This window comes from Gracilinanus agilis, chromosome 2 (assembly GCF_016433145.1).
Source record: "Gracilinanus agilis isolate LMUSP501 chromosome 2, AgileGrace, whole genome shotgun sequence".
In the NCBI taxonomy this organism is placed as follows: domain Eukaryota; kingdom Metazoa; phylum Chordata; class Mammalia; order Didelphimorphia; family Didelphidae; genus Gracilinanus; species Gracilinanus agilis.
The window spans coordinates 328,907,257-328,925,041 of NC_058131.1; the positions used below are offsets into that span (position 1 = coordinate 328,907,257).

A 17,785-nucleotide genomic window follows, 5' to 3' on the forward strand; every position below is an offset into this window, starting at 1 on the left:
TCTCTCAGCCAGTACCATACTTTCCAGTATTTTCAATAGGAATGGGTACTGTATTTTGTCAAAGGCTTTTTCAGCATGTATTGAGACAATCATGTGATTTTTGTTTGTTATATTGGTGATATGGTCAAATATGCGGATGGTTTTCCTAATGTTGAACCAACCTTGCATTCCTGGTATAAATCCCACCTGATCATGGTAGATGATCTTCTTAATTACTTGCTGGAGTCTCTTTGGTAATATTCTATTTAAGATTTTTGCATCTATGTTCATTAGGGAGATTGGTCTGTAGTTTTCTTTCTCTGTTTTTGATCTCCCTGGCTTTGGAATCAGTACCATATTTGTGTCATAAAAGGAATTTGGTAGGACTCCTTCTTTGCTTATTATATCAAATAATTTGTATAGTATTGGGATTAGTTGCTCTTTGAATGTCTGATAGAATTCACTTGTGAATCCATCAGGCCCTGGCGATTTTTTCTTAGGGAGTTCTTTGATGGCTTGTTCAATTTCTATTTCTGATATGGGATTATTTAGGTATTTTATTTCTTCTGCTGTTAACCTAGGCAATTTATATTTTTGTAAATATTCATCCATATCTCCTAGATTGCTATATTTATTACCATATAGTTGGGCAAAATAGTTTTTTTTTTAAATTTTTTTTTATTTAAACCCTTAACTTCTGTGTATTGACTTATAGGTGGAAGAGTGGTAAGGATAGGCAATGGGGGTCAAGTGACTTGCCCAGGGTCACACAGCTGGGAAGTGTCTGAGGCCGGATTTGAACTCAGGACCTGCTGTCTCTAGGCCTGGCTCTCAATCCACTGAGCTACCCAGCTGCCCCGCCCCCAAAATAGATTTTTAATAATTGCTTTAATTTCACCTTCATTAGAGGTGAGGCCTCTCTTTTCATCTTTGATACTGTCAATTTGGTTTTCTTCTTTCCTTTTTTTATTATATTGACCAGTACTTTGTCTATTTTATCGGGTTTTTTTCAAAATACCAGCTTCTAGTCTTATTTATTAATTCAATAATTTTTTTACTTTTGATTTTATTAATTTCTCCCTTGATTTTTAGTATTTCTAATTTAGTTTTCATCTGGAGATTTTTAATTTGCTCACTTTCTAATTTTTTAAGTTGCATGCCCAATTCATTAATCTCTGTCCTCCCTAATTTGTTAATATATGCATTCAAGGATATAAATTTTCCCCTGAGTACTGCCTTGGCTGCATCCCACAGAGTTTGGTAGGATGTCTCATCATTGTCATTCTCTTCAATGAAATTATTGATTGTTTCTATGATTTCTTCTTTGACTAATTGGTTTTGGAGAATCATATTGTTTAATTTCCAATTGGTTTTTGATTTGCCTGTCCAGGTGCCCTTACTAATTATTATTTTTACTGCATTATGATCTGTTAAGGTTACATTTATTATTTCTGCTCTTTTGTATTTGTTTGCAATGTTTCTATGCCCTATTACATGGTCAGTCTTTGTGAATGTACCGTGTGTGGCTGAAAAGAAGGTGTATTCCTATTTGTCCCTATTTATTTTTCTCCACATATCTATTAAATCTTATTTTTCTAGGACTTCATTCACCTCTCTTACCTCTTTCTTATTCATTCTTTGGTTTGATTTACCTAGATCTGAAAGAGGAATATTCAGATCTCCCACTAGTATGGTTTTACTATCTATTTCCTTCTTGAGCTCTGCCAGTTTCTCCTTTACAAATTTGGATGCTATGCCATTTGTGCATACATATTGAGCACAGTTATTTCCTCAATGTCTATACTACCTTTTATCAGGATGTAATTACCTTCCCTGTCTATTTTAATCATGTCTATTTTTACTTTCGCTTTGTCAGAAATCATGATTGCCACTCCTGCCTTCTTTTTCTCATTTGAAGCCCAAAAGATTTTGTTCAAGCCCTTTACCTTAAATCTGTGTATGTCCACCCACCTCATATGTGTTTCTTGTAGACAACATATAGTAGGCTTTTGGTTTCTAATCCACTCTGCTATTTGCTTCCATTTTATGGGCGAGTTCATCCCATTCACATTTAGAGTTATAATTATCAGTTGTGTATTCCCCAACATTTTGATATCCTCTCCTAGTTCTACCCCTTCTTCTTACACTATTTCCTTTTAAACCAGTGATTTCCTTTAAGCCAGGAACCCTTGTCCCCTCCCTTGATTTACTTCCCTTTCTACCCCCTCCCTTATTATTCCCCTCTTTTTATTTTTAAAGGCCTAATGAATTCCCTCCCCCTTCTTCTCCCCTCCCTATTTTGACCTCCTTACTCCCTTGCTCCCCTTGGTTTATCCCTTCTTACTTTCTCAGTAGGGCTTGATAGAGTTTTATATCCCAATGGATATAGCTACTCTTCCCTCTCAGGGTTAATTACACTGAGAGTAAGGTTTAAATGTTACCTCTTAATGCTCTCTTCCTCTCCTTCTTATAATAGTACTCATCCCTTCCCCTTCCCATGCCCTCTTTGTGTGTAATAGAATATCCTATATTTCTTATTCATTCAAGTTTCTCTTGGTGTCCTCTACTATTCACCCCCCTCTTTCCCACCCCCCATATCATCTTAGACCATTTATTTAGTATTACAATTTCTCCCTATGAATAATTCTTCTAATTACTATTATAGTGAATACTATAATAGTGAATAGAGTTCACTACAGAGAATTATACATAACATTTTTCCACATAGGAATACAAATAATTAGATCTTATTGAAGCCCTTCAAGAGGTAAATTTAAAAAAATATGAGTTTTCTTACTTTCCCTTCTCTTTCTTATTTACATTTTCATATTTCTCTTGATTTTTGTGGTTGGATATCAAACATTCCATTTAGTCCTGGTCTTTTCTGTGCAAATCCTTGGAAATCTTCTATCTTGTTGAATGCCCAAACTTTCCCCTGGAAGTATATAGTCACTTTTTTTTTAAACCCTTGTACTTTGGTGTATTTTCTCATAGGTGGAAGAGTGGTAAGGGTGGGCAATGGGGGGGTCAAGTGACTTGCCCAGGGTCACACAGCTGGTAGTGGCTGAGGCCGGGTTTGAACCTAGGACCTCCTGTCTCTAGGCCTGACTCTCACTCCACTGAGCTACCCAGCTGCCCCTATATAGTCACTTTTGATGGGTAGGTGATCCTTGGTTATAAACCCAGTTCTCTTCCCTTTCTGAATATTATATTCCAGGCCTTGAGGTCTTTTAGTGTGGAGGCTGCCAGATCCTGTGTGATCCTGATTAGTGCTCCTTGATATCTGAATTGTCTCTTTCTGGCTTCTCGTAAATGTTTTTCTTTTACTTGGAAGCTCTTGAATTTGGCTATTATATTCCTGGGGGTTGTCTTTTCTGAGTCTAGTGTAGAAGGTGGTCTATGGATCCTTTCAATGTCTATATTGCCCTCTTGTTGTAGAACTTCAGGGCTGTTTTGCTGAATAATTTCTTTTAGTATGGCGTCCAAATTTCTATTAATTTCTGCTTTTTCAGGAAGACCAAAGATTCTCAAATTGTCTCTTCTAGACCTTTTTTCTTGATCTGTCAATTTCTCATTGAGATATTTCATGTTTCCTTCTATTTTTTCAGTCTTTTGACTGTGTTTTATTTGTTCTTGCTGTCTTGAGAGATCTTTGGATTCTACTTTCCCAATTCTTGTCTTTAAAGATTGGTTTTCTGCTATAAGCTTTTGATTTTTTTTTTTTTTGATTTGGTCTGTCCTGTTTTCCAGCTGTTTGATTTTGATCTCCAATTTGCTTATCAATTCTTTTGATTTGGGGGCATCTTTTTCAAATTGCCCAATTCTAGCCTTTAGAGACTGGTTTTTGGATATAATCTTTTGGTTTTCCTTTTCAATCTGGTCATTTCTGGTCTTTGATTTACTTGCCTCACTTTCCAATGGCAAAATTCTGCCTTTTAACTTGCTATTTTCTTGCCAGATCTCTTCCATCTTTCTCATAATCTCAGATTTGAACTCTTCAAGACATTGTGACCCATTTTCATTTTGGGGGGAAGGTTTGGATATGGTTACTTGTTTGTTCTCCTCTGCTGTTTATTCTGTTGTCTGGATTTTTTTCTGTGAAAAAGTTGTTGAGTGTTAAAGATTTCTTCTTGAACTTTCTCTTCTGGCGTTCCTGAGTCTGGCTTGCCATTGTTAGCCCAGTGTCCTCTCAGCTTTTTCCTCACAACCAAGGTCTGTCTGGGCTCTTTGGGCTCCTGAGGTCTCAGGTCTAGTTGTTCTCAGGGTCAAGCCTCCTGGTGGTCCCCTTGCTTGTTCTTCTGATTGAAGCTCCTTTAACAGTCTCAGGGTGCTGCTTCCACAGCCGTGCATCCCTCTCCACTGGGTCCCCACTCAAAGTCCATGCCTGTGCTCAGGATCCTTGTCCGCACGGCGCTCAGGGTCTGTGTTCAAAGTCCATGAGTTCTTTAGCCTCTTGGGGTCTTAAGTCTTGCTGTTCTCAGGAACAGGCCCTGGTGATGCCAGGTAGCAGCCAAGGACTTAATGGGTTGCTCTAAGTCTTTTGCACTGCCTTTGGCACTGTAGGTGGTGTGTGGGGGAGGGGGTTGCTCGGCTCTTGTTTCAGTGAGAGCTGTTTCACCCCTTTATAGCATGGAAAAGCCCCAATTCCATGTACCTTCAATGCTGTGCCTTGTTGTGGGGTCTCTTCATTTGTCTCAATTTCTTTTTATGTCTTTCTAAGGAGTCCTATATGCGTGGGTCAAGCAGCTGATTTTTACTCTGCTGCCATCTTAACCCAGAAGCCCCTATTTTCCATATTTTGATTGAAAAATTGGATGAAATAATCTCTAAAGCTTCTCTTAGCACCAAACCTTATGAAGCTATGTATGCGCTGGGCAGTGTTCCTCAAACTTTTGTTTCTGTTATTGTTGGGGTTTTTTTGGTCCATGTCACAGTACTCTGTCATGAGGTATCTTGGTGCACTGATTGCTTAAGTTGGTATCACTTTGGGTGATTTAGGATACTTGTTTGCATAAAGTTTCGTCTCAATACCAATGACCATTGTGGTTGATTTGTTTTGAGAGTTCAAGGAATATTAGTGTAATTTTTAATAGGCTATTGTTTGGTAGTTTTTCAGCCCTGTCCAATACTTCATGATTGCATTTGGGGTTTTCTTGGCAAAGACACCAGAGGGGTTGGCCATTCCTTTATCCAGATCATTTTATAGATGAAGAAACTAAAGCAAGTAAAGTTAAACAACTTGCCCAAGATCATACAGTTAGTACATTTCTGAGATCAGATTTGAAATCAGGAAGATGAGAGTTCCTGACTTTGGAGATAGCACTCTCTCCACTGTGCCACCGAGGTGCCCTATGTAATTGTCAGGATTTGTATATTTTGTGACTACTAACTATACTGTATGTCCTGGGTAAGTTAAATTTATATTAAACCAAATTAGACATTTTCTTTCTTCTGTAATAATGTAAGATATAAAATTTTGTGACACAGCCTAGCAAAATACTATTACTGTTATTAAGCATTCCTCATAGTCTGAAATTACATATCCATGATGTAATCCATAAAGTGGCAGTCAAAAGCAACACCAGAGTCCAGTTTTAGATTTGGTGTCTATCTCCTACCCAATCCCTGACCCCACTTTACTTTTTCAACTCAGTTTTCTCTTTTTTATATCTCACTTCTCGAGCCACACATCTCCCCCTACTCTCACATCTACTGCAAGCACACTTGCATAGTATCTACTATCTGAGGACAGAACTGATCATTAAATTCATAGAATCCATATTCCATAAAAAAGAGCTAGGAAGCACTTTAGAAATAATCTAGTCAGGGGCAGCTGGGTAGCTCAGTGGATTGAGAGTCAGGCCTAGAGACGGGAGGTCCTAGGTTCAAACCCGGCCTCAGACATTTCCCAGCTGTGTGACCCTGGGCAAGTCACTTGACCCCCATTGCCCACCCTTTCCACTTTTCCACCTATGAGCCAATACACAGATGTTTAGGGTTTTAAAAAAAAGGAATAATCTAGTCAAACTAACTTACTTTACAGAAGAGAAAACTGAGAACTGGAGAGGAAGATGTGATTCTTTATCCTAAACTGAGTGGTAGAGTCAGGGTATTTTTTTAAGGACAAGAAGAGAAGGCTGTGATTACTACAATGGAATTAATTATTGATGGTCAAAGTTCAAGAAGAATGGCAGAGCGGGAAAGATACATGGATATACCTAGATAAGAATAGTCTTTTAGAATAAAAAACATTAAATGTATTATTGAAAATATTTAATATTGAATATCAACACAACCAATCCAGCAAAGTAATCAAGCACCTTGTATGGATTAGATCCTGTACAAGGCAATGGAGATAAAAATATACAAATGGAATATTACCTCAAGGAGAGGTGTGTGTGTGTGTGTGTGTGTGTGTGTGTGTGTAGGGGAGAGGTACCAAATTCATTTTAACTGTAGGTTTTAATTGATTATTTTCAGTGCAAAACTATCATATCCAATTTTTAGTCTCCTACTAAATCCCTAACAGGATTCTTTGTCCTTTCATTTTCATTCATTTTTCCCTCACGTATGGTTGTGGGTAAAGTGTCCTCTTCTCTTCTGACACTACATTTTTCTCTTTGTATTATCTGATAAAGATTGTTCATATTTTTGTATTCTTATAATGGCATTATAGGACTCAATTGCATTAATGTTCTGCAATTTATTTAACTATTTGCCTACTATTGAAAATTTTGATGGAGTCTAGGTTTTTCACAATTACATGTAATGCCACATGAAAATCTTTGAAAAGTGGATTCTTTTCTTTCTTTAATTAAAAAGACTAAAATTTCCAGCATATTTTTCTAATAATGGAAAGATCAGATCAAAGCATAGAAATATTTTTAACTCATACCATATAATGACAGATTATTTTTTGGCATTTGAGAAATAAAATATTGTATAAAGAACATTGTATTTGGAACCAGAAGATATTCTATTTACTATGTATGAGTGACCTTGGATAAATCACTTTCCCTTCTTACAGCTTCAGTTTCTGCCTCTAGTAAAGAAGTAAAATGATGTAATTAGTAAATGAAATGAAGTAAGTTATACTTGATAACAAAATAAAGAAGATAGACTAGATGGTACCCAAGTTATTTTCCAACTCTAAATTCTATGTCAAGTAGGATTTAACCTACTTTCCCTGTGCAGGAGGACAATTTTAGTCGTTACTTAAACAGGTCCTTGTTCCCCTCTCCTGACTTTGGAGATCCCTGAGCCTTCTCTAGATCCAGAATTATTATATACCAAGTCTATATCTGCTCAGCTGAGAAAGAGAAGTGCAGTCATTTTGCCTCCCTGAGCTTTTCTTCCCATTACTGCCAATTATGGGATCAAATGAGAAAATGAATGAGGCCAAGGAGAGGCGGCAAGAAAGTTGGGAGTGTCATAATAAGAGCTGCTATATTGTGCTCAGAAAGTTGTTTCCTTAGCAGATTGGAAACAAGGGCCATGGAGAAAGGCATGGCTCATTTTCAAAATTCTCCAAAGAGGAGGCACATGCCTGCTTTGCTACACTCCTCTACCCTAACTTCCCGGCATCTTAGGGGCTAGCCACCTAATAATTATTGCATACTCAGGGGTGAGAAAATTCCAGTCCCATTAGGCTTTGGGGAACCTGGAAAAAATACCTTTTGTTAACTACTCTTCCTCAAAAACAATTTTTGATGGCTCCAGCAATCTTTGCTAATTATGCATTCCACCTGGTATTTAGAGATGAAGTGGGCACCTCTCCCCTACACACACACACACACAATGTAATCTCCTTGAGCTATTATCCCATTTCTGTATTTTTATCTCCATTGCCTTGATGCAAAGATGATTTTTCTGTGGAAGAAATCCAAAGCTGAGTAAACCATATTTACAAAACACTTTTCCCTGGATAGGCTACCCAAACAATTGTTTAACTTTGGAAGTTTTTTCTTTTCTGCTCAATGCCTTCATTTCATTGACTTTTTTTTTATGGCTTCTCCTCTCTTTTCCCTCTCTCATTTTTCCTCTCTCTTATTTGCTCTCTTTTCCTCCTCCCACACACACCTTATTCCTTACTTATCAGAGTTACAGCATCTCAGAGCTAAATGAGATTTCTGAGGTTATCTAGTCTAGAACTTGCCAGGTAAGCAAATCCCTTCTGCAACATCTTGGGTGGGAAATGGCATCATTTAGTTGAAGGTGAATGATCTGAGTTCAAGACGATTTTACATTTTTGTTTTTGTATACCTAATGCCTGTACACAATAAGAATTCAATAGATTTTTGTTAAATGAAATGGAGTTGAATTTACTTTAAAATTTAAAGGATTTGGAGTCAGATGACCTGAGTGGAAATATTCACTTTGCTACCGAAATCTCTATATGTTCTAATTTCTCAAATTTATAGAGAACTAAATCAAATTATAAGAATACAAGACATTCCTCAGTTGAAAAATGGTCAAAGAATATGAACAAGCAATTTTCAGATAAAGAAATCAAAGCCATCAATAATAATAGGAAAAAATGTTCTAAATTACTCTTGATTAGAAAAATGCAAATTAAAACAATGTTCAGATCGGCCTATATGGCAATAAAGGAAAGTGGTAGATGTTGGAGGGAATATAACAAAATTTAGACACTAATGCATTGTTGGTAGACTTATGATCTGATCCAACCATTACCATTCTGGAGGGTAACTTGGAACTATGCCTAAAAGGCATAAAACTGTTCATATCTTTTGATCTGGTAATACAACTACTCAGTCTGTATCCCAAAGAGATAATTAAAAAGGGGAAAGGACATACACACAAAAAATATTTATAACAGTTCTTTTTGTATTGGAAAAGAATTAGAAACTGAGGGGATGACCATCAATTGGGAAATGGTTGAACAAATTGTGGTGCATGTTGGTGATGGAATAATTTGAGCTGTTAGAAATGATAAGCAAGATGATTTTTCAGGAAAAAAAATAGAAAGATCTGCAAGAACTCATGCAGAGCAAAAATATGCAGAACTGGGAGAATACTGTAAATAGCAACACCAATATTGTACAATGATTGTCTGTGAAAACATGGTTACTCTCAGCAGTGCAGTGATCTGGGACAATCCCGAAAGACTTATGATGCTATCCACCTCCAGAGAAAGAACTGTTGGAGTCGTCTTTCACATCAGTTTATTTGTGGTTTTATTTTGGGGATTTGTTTATATATGAGTGCTCTTACAACAATGACCAATATAGAAGTGTATTTTGCATGACAATAAAAATAAATTTTTAAAAAATCTCTACATGTTTTCCCTACTGGAATTTCAGCTCCTTGTGGATGCCTATTTTTGCTTTTTCTTCATATTACTAGTGCCTAGAACAGAGACTGACATACAATAGGTTCTTAATTAATTCTTGTGGGTTGATTTTTTTTAACTCTCTAAGCTTCTCAGAGCCTCAATCATCTTAGCTATAAAATTAAGGCAGTTGATTAGACAATTTATTTCAAGATCTCAAGTTATAAGTCCAAGTTTATAAGTTATGAGACTTCATTAACCCTGAGTTGTTCTTCTCCCTCCTATAGGGTGGCCTGATTGCCCTCCTTTTGCTCTTGCTTGTATTCACTGTGGCACTGTATGCCCAGCGGCGCTGGCACAGACGACGGCGGGTCCCCCAAAAGAGTGCCAGCACAGAGGCAACACATGAGATCCATTATATCCCATCAGTACTCCTGGGACCCCAAGCTCGAGAGAGCTTCAGGAACTCTCGTCTTCAGGCACACAATTCTGTCATAGGCATGCCCATTCGAGAGACTCCCATCCTGGATGACTATGACTATGATTATGAAGAAGAGGAACAACCCAGGAGGACCAACCATGTCTCCCGGGAAGATGAATTTGGGAGCCAAGTGACTCGGACTCTAGAGAGCCTTGGTCAGGCTAGTGAGGAGAAGATGGACTTTGAGAAAAAAGGTGAGTCTTTCTTTGACTCTTTCTATTCAGTAAAGGGAGATCATGTTGTAGTGAAAGGAGTAAGGTCTGGGTTTGAGATCTAACTCATTCATTCGACATTTATGTAACCCTTGAAAAATAAGTTGATCTCAGTTGGTTTTAGATTATTTGTCTCTAAAAATTGGATTGTTCTAAATGCTGTCCACTCAGAATTTACTTTCAAGGATATTAGATTCTAATGGACTTAAGCTAAGAAGAACAAAGATGATAGGACTCTTGGCAGGATTTATCAAAAGGTAGTTATGGCAAAGCAGATATTGAGTCTTCACCACCAGTAATATGCATTTCCTATGATGGAAAGAAGATGTATTGGAAATAATTTTGAGTCAGAAGAAAATTAGTTTGATCTTGGGATCTATTAAATCTTTAACCTTAGACAGAATATAGTGTATTATTCACATCTGGATCCCCATAAATATGAGTAAAAGAGACCTGGTTCCCATGCAAAGAGTTAAAATATGTTTGTATATGTATGTATGTGAATATGCATACATATATTCACATATGTGCATGGATACATGAATATATATATGTGTGAACACACACATATATCAGGTACAGGGCAGCTTTTATTTTCACTTTGAAGAAAATTCATAAAGGGATCATAGCAACCCAGAAATAGACAATCTAAATCTCCTTACTCTCTGGTGATTCATACCTCCATTACTTCCTTTTATGTACTTTAAGCCAAACTAGACTGTCTCTCTTCTTTTCCTGCATTCTCTTGTCTCTATTCATTTTGGAGGCCATCTCTCCTGCCTCAAATGCCTTCCTTCTTCATGTTTACCTATTAAAATCCTTCTTTTCATTTGATGTTGGCTTTTCTATATAGTCTTTCTTACTCCCTGAAGCTGAAAGAAATTATTAAATCTTTAGATTAGAGACTTCAAATTGGCTTGTATGCCTCCTTTGACCCTAGAATATCCTACATAATAAAATGCTTATTTTTCTCCCCCTCTAGAAGACTGTTAGCTCCTTGAAGGCAAGGTCAGACTCTGTACTCTTCTTTGCAGTCTCAATTCTTTTCATATTGCAGGTGCTCATTAAATAGTTATTAAATAAAATTCTCCCCGGAGGCAGAGTGTTTTTAGTCTGTGATCTAAGTGGAAGACCTCCTAAGGGAAACAAAAAAACTAACAGTAAGATTTTGGGCAAAAGCTTGTATCTTTCTGAGCTCAAAACTTCGGAGGTGATGCAAAATGGATTATTTTTCTGAAACTAGTGATAAATCTGTATTAGGGAGAGAGACAAGAGAAAGAAAGTTAAGACACAGAAGCTATGACTACAGCAATAGACTGGGCATCATGCTTCATGTCAAATGGTTCAGAATTTCTTGCTTTTCTTCAGTCTTAGTGAAAGTTACTATAGAGATATAGACTAGACCTGTGTTGACAAAATTATGGTATGAGTGCCAGAGGGGGCTGCTCCCTTCCCCCTCTCCACTATGCCTGAAGACATCACCCACCCCTCTGCCCAGTAGCCCAATGGGAGTGTTTCCTCCCTCCCCTGTCTGGGGTAAGGGAGCGGCTCACATATGGCTGAGGGTTGCAGTTTGGACATTCAGTCTCTAAAAAGTTTGCCATCACTGGACCAGAGCAAGAGAAATTCTATGGGATGGGGAGGGTGTGGACAAGAGGGCAAGGCTATAAGGGTAAATTATTCCAAAGAGCAGGTTCACTAGAATACTCTGCCTTTCCAGACTTGGATCCACACATTCCTTCAAAACTGATAAGATGGTTGAGCTATATAGCAATATAGGGCTGAACTTCCCTGCCAAAGCTGAGGAGAGGTAGCCAAGCAACCTCCATTTGTTTTTCATTGAGGCAGAAGACAACAAGAGCAGCCATTCCCTAAAACTGACTGGACAGAAAGGACTCTCCTGCATGAAATACACTTGGTCTTCTTAGTGCTTCAAGGGGTGTCTAAGAGCACAGGATAGAAATTGGTAGTGGGCAAGAGATAAGGGAGGCTATTGACCAATTTACTCTTTTATTCATAAACAGCTTTGCAGTTACTTATTCATTAACTCTCTTGACACTTCTACAAGTTTAGAACTGTAAGTGAACAAACAGTCGGTAGATGGTACCTTAGAGGGAATAATCCACTGGACTTGGAGTTAGGAAGACTTGTGTTCAAATATGTCCTCAGAAACTCAGTAGTGTGATCTGGAACAACTCAGTTAACTGCTGTCTGCTTCAGTTTACTCATCTATAAAATAGAGGCAATAATAGCACCAACCACCCAGGTTTGTTGTGAGGATAAAATAATATTTATAAAGCACTTTGCAAATCATAAAGTGCTACATAAATATTAGCCATTAATATAGAAGTGAGAATACACCCTGCAAGTCTCTTTCATAAAATCATGGAAAGATAGATTAGAAAAGGACTTAGAATATAGAACCTTACCATATTGATAACTTGGACCAGTTACTGAGTTCTTTGAATGTATATGTTTATGTGCATATATAGCTATTGTATGTATGATTTACATGTAAGTATTTCAATATTATTAGTTTTCTTTGTAATTTTATATTTTATTTTATGCATTTAAAAACATTGGTGGGACATTGACATCTAATGGTGTCTAAGACAAAAATATTTTTAAAATCTCTTAGCGGAAAGAGCACTAGATTTAGGGTTGGAGGAGCTAGGTTTAGATCCTAGTTCTCATATTTAGTGCCTCTATGACCTTGAACACTTTTCTTAACCTCTCAGTAATGCAATGTTACATGCCTTAATTTCTTCATCTGTAATATGAGATTAGACTTAATGAAAATAAAATCATATATTTATACCTAGAATGGAACTGAGAAACCATCAGCTCTAACCTTCTTGTTTTATAGATGAGAAACTGAGGTTCAAAGACTGACTTTCCCAGGATTACATGAGTAATTAGTATCTATAGGGCTGGATTTGAGCTTGAATCTTTCATATTCCAAATCCTGTCATCTTGACCAGTTCATGATCCTTTGATCTTTATAGAGAGGGAATGAAGTATAATGGATAAAGCATTGTCCAGGAGTTAGGAAGATCTGAGTCCAATGTCTGCCTCTAATTCATCTGAATTGTTTTATCATGGGTGTGTTATTTAACTTCTCTCAGTATACCTAGAAGACTCTTTAAAACTGAAGTGCAAACAAATTGCTAATCTTTATCAGTTTAGGAAGTTCTGCACAGGGAGTTTTATACAAAACGAAATTAGGTCTGGACTCTCTCCCTTTCTACCTTCCATTATATTCCTGAAAAAAAAATACTTATATGCTTCTTGATAGAATTCAGAGGGACATTTAAAAAAAAAATAATGAGCAATTATATAGTGCTACACATTTAGGTGCTTGGGCACGGAGTATAGAATTAGAAGAACATTCCGGATTCAATCAGTGTTTCTCAGATTCTATTCCAAAGAACATTGATCACCAATGTTATTTAACTAGTATTAGAAATGCTAGTAATAGCAATAAGAGAAGAAAAGGAAATTGAAGGCATCAGAATGAGCAGAGATAATAAAACCATTTCTTTTTGCAGATGATTGATTGTATATGTTGAAAATACTAGAGGTTCAGCTAAAGAGTTGGTCGAACCTATCAATAATGTTAGCAAAGTAGCAGGATATAAAATAAACCCACATAAATTATCAGCATTTTTATATATTCATAAAAAAGTCTTGCAAGAAAAGATAGAAAGAGATACTCCATTTAAAATAACCATAGATAATATAAAATATCTGGGAGTATACCTGACAAAACAAACCCAGGAACTACATGAACATAATTATGAAACACTTTTTACATAAATGAATCAGACCTAAATAATTGGAGTAATATTAATTGTTCATGAATGGGTGGAGCCAATATCATTAAAATGTCAAAGCTACCGAAACTAAACTTATTCAATGCCATCCCAATTAAATTTTCAAAAATTATTTTATTGAGCTAGAAAAAAATAAAAAAATTTTTTGGAAGAACATCAAAAGAATTAATGATTAAAGAATTAAAATGTAAAAGAAGGAGATTTAGCAGTACCAGATTTTAAACTGTGTTGTAGAGCAGTAATTGTCAAAACTATCTGGTAGTAGCTAAGAAATAAAAAGTAGAACAAGATAAACATTCAATAGACAGAAGTAAAAGATTATAGTAACTTTGTATTTGAAAAAAGCATAGACCTAGGTTTGGGGAATAAGAAATAAGTATTTGGTAAAATTTCTGGGAAAACTGGAAAGTAGTTTGGCAGAAACTAGGTATAGACCAATGTATTACACCATTTACTAAGATAATATCAGAATGGATACATAATCTATACACAAAAGGAGAAATCATAAGCAAGTGAGAATATATTTCATATCAGATTTATGGATAAGAAAAGAATTTATGAGTAAAGAGATGGAAAGAATTGTGAGATGTAAAATGGATAATTTTGAGTACATTAAATTAAAGAGATTTTGTACAAATAAAACAAATGTTGCCAAGAATAGAAGGAAAGCTGAAAATTGGGGAAAAATGTATAGAGTTTCTCAGATAGAGGTCTCATATGTAAAATATATAAAGAACTTTGTCAAATTGATAATAAGATTAATTCCCCCAATTGATAAATGGCCAAAATATATGAACAAATTATTTTCAGATGAAGAAATCAAAGCCATGTTTCAGAATGTGAAATTTTTTTCTAAATCACTAATGTTTAGAGAAAAACAAACCAAAACAATTTTGCAGTATTATCTCCTAGCCATCAAATTGGCTAAAATGACAAAAAAAGGCTAAATGATGAATATTGGAGAGGATGTAGAAAACTTAGGATACTAATACACTGTTGGTGGGACTGTGAACTAATCTCATCGTTTTGGAGATCAATTTGTAATTACACCCAGAGTGTTATAAAACTGTGTATACCTTTAGACCCAGCAAAATCATTACTGGATCTGTTTCCCAAGGAGATCAAGGAGAAATGAAAAGAATATGTAGATATTCAAAATATTTATAGCAGCTCTATTTGTGGTGGCAAATTACTGGAAGTCATCAATTGGGAAATGGCTAAACAAATTGGGCTATATAAATGTGATGAACTACTACTGTGCTTAAGAAATGATGAACAGGCTAATTTAAAAAAAAAAAAACTTGGAAAGAATCTATATGAGATAAAGAACAGCAAAGTGAGTAGAACTGAGAACATTACATACAGCTACAGATTTAATACTTGAAGAATAAGTTGTGAATATTTACCTCTAGAGAATAAGTGAAAAATGGAAACAAAAGACATTTTATATATATATATACACACACACACTTATATTGTGTGTATATATGCACATACATATACACACACTTAAAAACAAAATACAAAGAACACTGTTGACCAGGGAGAAGATTTGATGTCAATTGTAATATTTTATAATATTTTAGAGATTCCACAGTCCTGGGAAGACTTTTTCCTTGTAAGTCTAAGGACAAGACTTATGTGTCAGGGACATAAAACGGAGAACAACAGTGGATAGAAGGCAAGGAAGGAGCTGATATCAGTCTTCAATTTCTGATTGCAAGAGAAGACAATGCTAGAAGGAAACCCAGCAAGGGTTGGAATGAGGCCAGGGAGTGGAAAAACAACTGCTGGTGAAGCAAAATTCTAAAATATGCCTGTGGCAAACTTTGAGGAAGGGTCTTTTAAAGAGACAGGTGGTTTGGAGGGGGATACCAGATAACCTAAGAATAAAAAAGAGAATCCAATGATTGCACAGCCAAAAGCACATAAGGCAATTGCAACATGCACCAACAAACACTTCTTCCAACCTAAGAGACTGCAGCTTGTGGCCCCAGGGGCAGCCTGAGTCAGGAAGATATTCCCAGACAACCAAGCTCATGAGGGCAATACCTCCCTGAATCACTGTAGCCCAACATTACCCTGACTTGTATTCAAAGGACTTATTACTTGAGAAAAATTTTAGTATGATGACGGGCTTAATTTCCCCTCTTTTCCTCCACAATTTCCTCTTCCTTTCTTCTCACTTAGTCTAGACCTCCCAGACTACAATTTATGAGTTACTAGAATTATCTATTTCGAGCTCCAAAGTGTTCTGTGACAAATTATTTTGAGAGCTTATCTAGTCCAATCTCTTAATTTTACTTCATTTTATTACTGTCTTGTCTTCATATTAAAGTAATTTCCCAAATCACCTCCCTCTGCCCAACATCTTTAAAATGGAAATTCTAATACTTCAAAGTGTCTATCTCACAAGGCTGTTGTGAGGAAAGTAGTTGGTAAAAACTATCAGTGAAATTATTCATTATGTGCCAGGCACAGAAAGTAAGCACTGAGGCTACCAAGTGTATTAGGAACAATATCTTAATTCCTCTCCCCATGCCATTTAGGCTAGGTTTGTTCCCCCCCCCCCCCCAATTGATACTGAGACCTTCCTAGAGTCTGGGTTGGCTCAGGGGCCTAAAGGTCCGAAGTGCTGACACCACTTCTTTGTTGTCTGAGTACTGGGCACCCAGGAGAATCTGGAGAGGCTCAGATGCTTATCTGGTCTATTCTGAAAGAAGCTTCCTCAGCTGAATCAACTCTGGGTGGGGAACACTGGCTGTCCTTGATGACCTTTCTGTTTTGGCTAAGCAAATCTCCTTTTGTTAAATGTAAGTGATCTAGAGGCTCTCAATTCATTACAATATCCAACCTAAATTGCTCCTGGAGTAGTCTTGGGCTCAGCTCAGAACAAAGAACAGCTGCTGCCCTGAAGGAGCTTACAGGCTAATTAGAGAGAGCATATACAGCTTGTATATAAATAGCAATTTAAATCAATATGCCTGGACCACAGAGTATATGGAAGGGAGTGATGTATTAAAAACTTGGAAGACAGGAAAGGACCAAGGTGTGGAGAGTTTTAAATGCCAGAAAAGGACCTCATATTGGATCCTAGAGAGGCAATAGGGAGCCACTGCTGTTTAGTAAGGTACAAGTATGGAATGGCCAGATCTACACTTGAAGAAAATCACTTTGGCTACAGTGTCAGAGAATGGGATGGTGTGGGGAGACTTGAGGAAAATATTCCAAATCTAAGCTTATTAGAAGACTATTTCTATAGTCTAGTCAAGAGGGTCTAGACTAAGGTTGTGGTTATATAAAAGAAGAAAAGGGTAAATGAGCAAAAGAGAGGGACAGAGAGACAGACAGAGGGAGACAGAGGCAAGTGAAATAAATTAATAATTATCTTCTTTGTCACTGACACCATATAAGATCATGTCTCATGTTTATAGCATAGAGTATCAGGACTAGAATTCAAGTCTCTATAGACCAGGTCATTAAACATTAAACTGGGTGGTGGTAATTGGTCTCCATTTTGTTTAGTTTAAAAATGAAGTGAAAAAAAATAGCTTTCCTAAAAGATGTCATTCAAAAAAGACATCACCCCACCCAAGGAGGTGGTGACATGCTTGACAACTCAATGGACCTAGTCTTTTGCACTTGAATACATTTTATCTGAATTATTCCCTAATCTACTTGTTCAGGGAAAGTTAATGATGTTAAAGATTTCTGCTGTAGGATAAGAGACCATAAAACATATTTGATCTGGAAGGGATATCAGAGGCTAGCTCTCTTATTTTAAAGATAAGCAAACTGATACCAAAAGAAGTTAAATGACTTACCCAAGATCACATAGGAAATAAGTATCAAGACTGGGTTTTGAATATGAGTGCTCTGACTTCCAGGTCTGTGTTCCTTTTATTTTATCATTCTGCCTCCCTAGTCATTGTTCAATCTTCAATAAGCACTAAGCACCATGTTTTTTAATCAGAAGAGGAAGACAATC

The 17,785-nt window shown here is 36.6% G+C and overlaps 1 protein-coding gene across 1 annotated transcript in view; it reads left to right on the forward strand.

Moving 5' to 3' along the window:
* ASTN2 (astrotactin 2) overlaps nucleotides 1–17,785 on the forward strand; it is a 970,320-nt gene that overhangs the window by 104,154 nt on the left and 848,381 nt on the right. The window contains exon 3 of the mRNA XM_044659771.1: nucleotides 9,559–9,946. Within this exon, the coding sequence (XP_044515706.1) occupies nucleotides 9,559–9,946 (388 nt within the window). The remainder of the gene's footprint in view (nucleotides 1–9,558; nucleotides 9,947–17,785) is intronic.